The following is a 9,421-nucleotide window of genomic DNA, read 5'->3' as shown; positions in this document are numbered from 1 at the left end:
TCTTTTTTTGAAAGGGCTTTCTTTTTTGACTATATTGTTAATTGTTAATTATTAATTGTACATGTATATTATTAGATGACCTTGTGTTATGTGCAAGATAAAATTGAATTGAATTTCATTGCACTATGTATATTATATATGCTAATTGGCAGTAGTGAGTAGTCTAGTGATAGTATAATAAAGTAGATGACGGCGCTTATTATAGTCTTCTCATGTTCTTTAGTGTTCCCTTCCCCCACCACTTTTACTATTTTACTATTCATTTTCAAATTTTGAATCAAACACCAACATTAAAAATTAAAATAAATAATCTAAATGTATAGAAAAGAAGCAAGTGTTGTGATTAGCATGTATAGATGATTATTTAGGTTCTTGTTCGGTACTATTAGTTTGTAAATAAAATGTTTGTGAGCCAATACATATTCTGATTCATAAAAAAAAAAAAAAATGAAATAAAAGATTAGTGGTGTGGTGTGTCCTTATGTTTTCACTTGGACCAATATTGATAAGGAATACAGCTCTAGTTAAATTGTATCTTTTATTGTTATAGTTACAATTTACCAAGACCGGTTACACACGTATTGTTAAGTTTGCTAGGTTAGTTACTCTATTATAGGATTAGTTAGCTGTAACTCAAGTTAGCTTTGTACTATATATACTCTTCACTTTGTACCATTAATCAATCAATGAAAATTATTCTCTCTTTTTTCAATCTGTAGTTTTCTAATATAATATCAAAAGATAAAACACGAACCTCAAAGAAATCAAATTGAAGCTTCATGATCTAATCCTGATCGTCCTCTGCATATCGATCGATCTTTGCAGTATTTTTTTCACAATCATGGTATGCACACGAGCCACAAGCTCTGCTACCACCACTAAAGATCCTCCAGTGGTCGATGCTCCCATGGCTCCACCACCATCAACAAACTCCATTCACATTCCTCCAAGAACAGATCACTCTACACCAATTTCTCGATCAACTCTGGTGGACAGATCTTCATATGAAGATATCAGATCTCCATATTACTTGAGCACCTTTAACCACCCCGACTTGTCATTGGTCACCCCTGCTCTCACAAATCTTAATTTTTAACCTTGGAAACGTGAATTCAAATTTTCTATTAGAGCACCGAATAAAACACCATTTCTTAAAAGTACTATCCCTTAACCTCTCCCTAATGATCCTCTGTTTAGTTCTTGAGTTAGATGTAATCAAATATTTATGTCATGGATTTTACACTTTGTCTCTCCTAAGATAAAAAGTAGTATCATGTATCTTGATACTACATTTGAAATGTGGACCGTGTTGAATAATCAGTTCAATTAAGGAAACAGTTCAAGAATTTTTGAATTAAATAAACCTTGACATACCTTCATCAAGGGGGTGATTCTGTCAGTGCCTACTTCACAAAGGTCACTGCTATGTGGGATAAAATCAACCAATTAAGGCATAGAATCCCTTGCACTTGTGCTGCAACAATTCATACACAAAATCATCTTAACCATGATCAAGTTCTTCAATTTTTAAATGGCATAAATGAATCCTCTTATGCCATTCGTGACCAAATTCTTCTTCTTGATCCATGCCCTTCACTAAACAAAGTATTTTTCATGGTCATACATCAAGAAAGACAAAGAACATTAGGCAATAGAACCATTCCACTTGTTGTTGTTGCAACCAATACACCCACCATTCCATCAGAATCTGTCTCGACTGCCAATGCAGCTTTAAGAAATAAAAGGCCTCGTCCCCATTGCACCAATTGCCAAAAATTAGGCCATTACAAAGACAAATGTTATTTCTTAATAGGTTTTCCACCTAGTTATGGTAATCGAAAACTAAATGATATTGTTGCCACTCGTAAATCTGATGCTGGTTTACCACACAAGAATATGCCCCAAACATCCCAAGTTACAATAACACGGCCTGACATAAGCATTGCCGTGAACAAACTAAGCCAATACCTTCAAAATCCTCAACAACCTCACATGCTTGCTGCAACAAGAGTACTTCACTACTTGAAAAATTCACCAGGCCAAGGACTCTGTTTCTATGCTTCCTTTCCACCTAAACTATAGCTTCAAGCTTTTGTTGATGTAGATTGGAAAGCCTGCGTCGACACAAGACAATCAATCTCAGGATATTTTATTTTCTTAGGAAAATCACTCATTTCATAGAAATCAAAGAAGCAGTCAACTGTCTTTCGATCTTCAGCTGAAGTAGAGCATCGCACCATTGCCAATGTTACATGTGAACTCACATGGCTCACGTCCATTCTCCAAGAACTCAGCATCAACATCAGTCTCCCTTCGATCCTATTCTGCGACAATAATCTTGCGATCCATATATCTGAAAACCCAATTTTCCATGAACGAGCAAAACATGTCAAAATCGGTTGTCACATTGTTAGAGAGAAAATCACAAATGGTACCCTGAAATTGAGTCACGTCTCATCGAAAGCCAACCTTACTAACATCCTAACGAAACCTCTTTTTCTTGCTCCATTCAATGATATTCTGTCCAAGATGGGTGTAAGAAATCTCTACACTCCATCTTGAGGGAGGTTGTTAAGTATGTTAAGTTAGTTATTCGGTTATAGAATTAGTTAGGTGTAACTCAAGTTAGCTTTGTACAATATATACTCTTCACTTTGTACCATTAATCAATCAATGAAAAGTATTCTCTCTTTTTTCAATTTGTAGTTTTCTAATACGTATCGATATCGCACCAATAGCTAGTGCTGTACATATGGGTCGAATCTTTTAACACGACACGAAACTGATACGAGCTCGAGATGCAGGAGCACGGTCTGACACGAAAAAGTATGTGTTTAGGCAGAACACGACATGACATAAAAAATATGGACTTAGGTACGACATGACACGAAAATATGAATTTAGGCACGACATGACTCGACAAGCCCAAAAACACGACACGTAAGCATGAATAAATTAACTCAAAAACATGATACATTAAATAACCTATTAATTTGATAATAATTACAATGATAAATAATTATTTAACAATTCAAATGATAAGAATATTCAAATTATAATAATTATAATTATTTTTCTATAACTGTATGTAGCTATTATTGAAAAAAGATATAAAAGTAATTAAAATTATAAAATACGCATATATGGGTCATGTCAAGCCTACCTTATAAAATTATTGCATGTCATGCCACAACCCATATTATTTTATGGCACGACACGATCCTATATTTTTTATGCCCAACACAACACGACTATTTTAAAAAGTCCAAAAAATATGGGTCAGAATCGTACATAAATATTTACAGCTATGCCAACAAGTGGTAACACTATGCATCCTTTACATTTTAATAATACATGGAACATGAACTAATTAACTTTAAGTTGCTACTAGATTCAAATAATGATCCAACATTACTTATGGCCTATGTATGATGTATCTATTTATTTAGGGTGGGGAATCTGCTACTATACTAGAGGTGGAGCTTCTTATTCCAGTTTTTACTTTTTAGGGGCTTTTAATCTCATTTTTTGATGAAATTGGAACCCAGGTTATATGTATATTGCTTGTTGTAATACATATGTATCGCTAACTAATTATAGGATGTCATTTCTAAAAAGTATTAAGTATTACTGTTGTTTAATAATAATATTTAAAAAAAAAATAAAAAATACCACCAGTGCCTAATACCTTTTTAATTGTCATATCGTTATTAATTTAATATAATTACTTTTAAATAATATCCTTAGATAATGTTAAATAATTATTTAACATTGCGAGAATAATTGGAATACTTGTTGTACGTGTAAGTAAATAGATAATAGTATGTGTCAAATGGGGTTGGTTGGGTGTATTTTTTGTCTTGGCAGTGGATGATTGGGAATTATAAAATATAGTGATCTCAATTGCCAAATTTTCATAGACAATGACAAAGACCAAACAAAGGGAAGAATCTCATTTTGTATATATATGTTACGAAACATTGAATAAGGGACTCTAATCTAGTTCTCTAATTATTGGGTAGGTGTGTAGCTAAGCTAGCCAAATATCTAGTGAGATGATTTATGCTTTGTTCTCTCATGGAGAATTATTATTATTTTTTTAACGAAATATTATTATTGCTAGGGTACATCATTATGTGAAGTTGACACATACCCTTTTGAAGCAAGAAACTACAAAGAAGTTGCTCTCTTGTAACTTATAAGTAAAAGTTTAGATTTGGATGTGGATTTGGAATAAATATGGGTCATACTCATATGCACACACACAACGCTCCTGCCTTTCAATGCATGTTTGATAACACATATGGCTAGTCCGTGATTGATTTGAAAGACGGAATAGTTTGATTTCTCTATTAAAATCATTAATTAGGATGGTTTTTGGTAAGGAAAAAAAAAGTTGGTTTTGCTTTTACAATATTAAAAGAGTGCAAGTGAAGCAAACTACATATAAGTGGGCAGTAATGGTTTGTTTTGATAAGAGGTGATTTAATTATTATAATCATCGCTTAACACCAAGTTGGATGCATGAAAGTAAAGTACTGGTCAGCTTCCCTATAGTTAGTTAGACTTTACAAAAATAAAAATTATAATAATTTTCCTAGAGGAAGAGTAAAAGAATCCCATGTAGACAAGAAAGATGAAAATGAAATTTGTCTTAATAATTTATTCAATATATATATATACAGGGCCGTCTTAAACATTTTGGAGGCCCTGTTCCAATCTTAAATTTTAGGCCCCTAATAAAAAAAAATTATTTTATTATAATAATTGTTATTTATTTCATTACAACTTTAAGTAAGTATCAACCTTCTATTTAAAAAAGGTCATTCTTCGCACACTTTTTGAAGCGAATTGATCAACCATCTCTTCATATTTTACAGTTTCTAAAACATCATTTTCAATCGCGATCAATGCTAATCCATTAAGTCTTTCTTGTAACATGGTAGACCGCAGGTAGGACTTCAACAACTTCAATTTCGAAAAACTTCTTCTCGAAGCAACTGTCACAGGAATAGTCAATAAAATTCTGTACGCAATAATTGTATTAGGAAAACAATCTACGCCTTTCAAAAATTTCAATATATCAATAGCTCTCATTTTTTCCCTAGGCAAGATTTCTCTTAATAACTTTAACTCCACATATAATTCATTTCCATCAATATCATATTGTTCATTATGTTTCAATGTCTTTTCAAAATGACTACAACAAGACTTCAAACATGTATTGTCTAATGATTGGAGCTTATCAGAAGTAAACAAAAAACCAAAAATATTTTCATATTCTTCATATTGTTCAAATCGCTTAGTAAGAGAAACAATGGCTTGATCAACAAGGTAAAAAAAATAATTAATTCTAAAAAATTCTTCTCCTGATAACTCAATAGACAGGGTATTCAAATTCTCATCAAATTGTCTTTTTCTTCTAATTGTACGTCTTTGAGGAAAAATTGGATCAATATTCATATCAATAGCAATTTCCTTAGCACTATTCAAGGCATCATAAAAACCTGTTTCTCTATATTTTTCAAAAAAATAAATTAACCCTTTTATTTTTTCCATAGCAACATCAATAAGCATATCTTTTGATTGTAAAAGCTTGCTAACTAAATTAATAGCAGATAATATTTCAAACCAAATAATAATTGCTATTAAAAACTCAAAATCTCCAAGCTCATTTGTTGCTAAGGATTTTGCTTCACTTCTTATTTTAGAATCAAGTTCATCTTTTTCTGACACTTCAAGTAAAGCTTCTCTAAAGTCTGATATTTGAAATCTTATAGCTTTAACACTATCTACACGACTTTCCCAACGAGTGGATGACAATGATTTTGGAGTCAATCCTTTCACATTATCTTTCAAAATTTGCCATCTTTTAGTAGAATTGGCAAAAATCGTATATATGCGCTGGATAACTCCAAAAAAATCTCTAGCTTTACTACATGATTCAGCCATGTCACATAATGTCAAATTAAGACTATGACATCCACAAGGAGTATAAAAGGCTCTTGGATTTATGTCTAAAAAAATTTTTTGTACACCTTGATGTTTTCCTTTCATATTTGACCCATTATCATAACCTTGTCCTCGCACATCAAATATGTCAAGATTAAGTTTTTTCAACTCATTTTGTAAAACATCAAAAAGTCCTTGACCAGTTGCATCATTCACATTTAAAAATCCTAAAAAAGATTCTTCAATGTTAACCGAATGTGAAGAAACATCCACATATCTCAATATTAAGGACATCTGCTCTTGATGACTAACATCAGGAGTACAATCAAGTATCACAGAAAAATACTTTGCTTGTTTAACTTTTTTAATTATTTCAGTTTTGATTGCAGAAGCAAGCAAAAGTATTAACTCATTTTGGATGTTATGTCCAAGATAATGATTGTGAATATCATCATTTGTGATGCGTTTAACATGTTCTTGGACAACAGGGTCAAACTCTGCTAACATTTCAATTAAGCCCAAAAAATTTCCATTACTATTTTGATACAATTTCTCATTAGAACCACGAAAGGCTAAGTTATGTTTAGCAAGAAATTTCACTATTAAAATAATTCTTAGTAAAACTTTTTTCCAATGATCTTTTTCTTTTTCAATTAGCCTTTGAGTAGTTTTATCAATCGTTTGATTCTTTTTAAGCCTTAGACGCAATTCATACCAAGTGGTCATATATTTAACATGTTCCATGCTAATCTCATGCTCTTTAAGTCTTTCACCAATATGCGCCCAATCACTAAAGCCTTCATTTGTTAACATGCCTCTACCAATCCCACTTTTAAAAACTTTACAATAAAAACAAAATACTCTATCTAACTCTTTTGAATAAACAAGCCAATCTCGATCACACTTCTCTCCATTTGATAAAACTCTAGGATACAAATTAGCAGTGAATCGTCTAGAAAATTTAGTTTTAGAACCACTCATAACAGAATAATCTCTTTTTGGACCCTTCAACACTAATAAATCAATCATTTTTGAATCAAGAGCATCCCAATTTCTTGGATCAAATATATCAAGCAAATGTTCAAATGGGTTTGATTGCTCTGCATTGTTATCATCATTATCCTCTAAAACATCTTCATTTTTAAGTGAATTATTCAAATGATCATCATCACTATTTGTAGTATTATGATTTTGATTTTCCATATTATCATTTTTAAATGACTCATCACTATTATTTTCCACATTAACATTTTCAATAGACACATCACCTCTACTTTCCATATCAACACTTTCATTTTGATTCTCAATACTAACATTTTCATTAGGAACCACATTTTCAAGAATTTCAACATCAACAATGTCATAATTATGATTTTTTAAAGAAACTAATGGTTCTTTTATAATAAATTTATCAAGAGCTCCTTTTTGAGATTGAGTTAACTCCTCAATTTTTTTCTTTTTCTTACGTTTTTCATACCCAGACTCATGTTTTCTAATATTGGGAGGCATAGTAAAAAAAAGGACTAATATAATATTTCAAAGAACAATCAAGAGAGTAATAATTAAATTAGAAGTGAATAAAGGAACAAAAGAACCTGGTATTTGTTGCTATTATAAATTCAATATCGCCAATTGTCCAATATCACAATCACCAAGTGAAAAAAAAAAAGCAAACCAACCACCAAGTGAAAGCTCCAATCTAAAATATATATATATTATAGAGATTAGAGAAAGAGAATATATATAAGCAATATATAAACCTTATGTAACATTTATATTATATAATATATAATATATACATATATACCTGGCTTTTTTTTATGAGAATTGATGGCAGCCAAAAACTAAAATTGATTTAAAAATATGAGAAAGGAAGAGAATGATACTGGTTTTCTTAAAAAAAAAAAAGAATGAGAGAAAGAGGAAGAATGAGATAAAAATGGGAATTTTAATTATGTATTTATATAATAATTGTACATAACATTAATATTAACGTTATGCTATGGAAAACTACCAATAACAATCTTTCCTATTCTCAATATTAATTCTTTTTATATTTTCAAAATAATAATAATAATAATAATAATAATAATAATAATAATAATAATAATAATAATAATAATCCCATATTATTTTGGGGCCCTGTGCAACTGCCCAGGTTGCACAGGTTATTAGCCGCCCATGTATCTTTATATATTAAAAGTGCCTATCTAACGGCATTTCTTGGTTTAACATTCTTGGTTTAACAGAATATACTTAAAAATAAAAGAGTATTATGTTAAATTTAACGATTAGGTTTGATCTCCCGTTAAAAAATAAACCCAATAATTAAACCCAAAAAATTAAACAATCTTTTAAATAAACAATCTTTTAAATATTAATAATCTCTTTTTAAATTAAAAAAAAATCATCTTAGCCACATATCTCTCTAACAAACCTATCTTGGGAGAATATTAATAATTTTTTTATTTATCTTTTAAAAAAGAAAAATATAGATAAAATATTTAGAAAAGATAATATAAAAGAAGATTGATTAGTATTTACCTTATATGTTTGTGCTTATTTTTGGGCTTGGGCTTAAAAAAATAATAAAAAAAAAATAAAATGGGCTGTAATTAGTATTTACCTTATATGTTTGTGCTTATTTTTAGTTTTATTTTTAATTTTACCACCAAGAGGAGAAGGTTGAAAAATATTAGAATATGAAAATATTATTGGTGCTTATTAGTAATTTGCAAAGAATGTGAAAGTCTATAAATATATAGTTGTGTAGCTATTATTAGATATGAAATGAGATAATAGAACTTTTTTCAATTAGAAGATTAATGTACATTTTACTATTAATAACATACATTATTATAACACAACTATATTTTACTTACTAAATATACTGACACATATTTTATTTTTATAAAACAAATCGTTCAAATAATTATACTATTTTAATTATTAATTCAAATAAAAAACTAAAATATTAAATAAAACTAACACTACGTGGCTTGGCACGTAACAATCACCTAGTATATATATATATATATATATATATATATATATATGGATGTACTTTTGAATGGGTATTAACATGAATAGGTAAAATTAGAAGAAATAAAATATATATACTTTTAGTTAGGCCAATTTTTTAATTTATTGGTATGAAAATTTTTATTCGACATTTATAGAAATTGTAATTTAATTTATATCCCTATGATGTATATATTTATGATTATGGGTGACATTTAATAAATTTTATAAAATGTTAAATAACTAAAAACAATATTCAAATAATCACTTATACGTGTCTATTTTTTTTTTACGTGTATAGTTGACTTTTTGTAAATTTTATTTTTATTATTGTAAACTAGTTAATTCTTTGCGCGGCTGTTTTAATTTTCTTAGTATTATAATAAAACATAATTATTTATTAACATAATATATAAAACTTCAAAAAAAAAACAAATAATTCTCATAT

The 9,421-nt window shown here is 29.4% G+C and overlaps 1 protein-coding gene across 1 annotated transcript; it reads right to left on the bottom strand.

The window, feature by feature from the left end:
* Nucleotides 1-4,809: 4,809 nt before the first annotated feature.
* Nucleotides 4,810-7,818, bottom strand: LOC115694913 (uncharacterized). The gene has a single exon (XM_030622015.2). It carries the CDS (start codon nucleotides 7,459-7,461, stop codon nucleotides 4,810-4,812), a length of 2,652 nt encoding a protein of 883 aa, XP_030477875.2. The 5' UTR covers nucleotides 7,462-7,818.
* Nucleotides 7,819-9,421: the final 1,603 nt, after the last annotated feature.

This window comes from Cannabis sativa, chromosome 3, assembly GCF_029168945.1.
Source record: "Cannabis sativa cultivar Pink pepper isolate KNU-18-1 chromosome 3, ASM2916894v1, whole genome shotgun sequence".
Taxonomy (NCBI): domain Eukaryota; kingdom Viridiplantae; phylum Streptophyta; class Magnoliopsida; order Rosales; family Cannabaceae; genus Cannabis; species Cannabis sativa.
Note: the sequence above shows the minus strand (reverse complement) of the source record. Positions and strands in the feature narration are given on the sequence as shown.

What these genes read in the sequence shown, in the direction of transcription:
- LOC115694913 (XM_030622015.2), bottom strand. Translation starts at nt 7,461, where the DNA reads ATGCCTCCCAATATTAGAAAACATGAGTCTGGGTATGAAAAACGTAAG.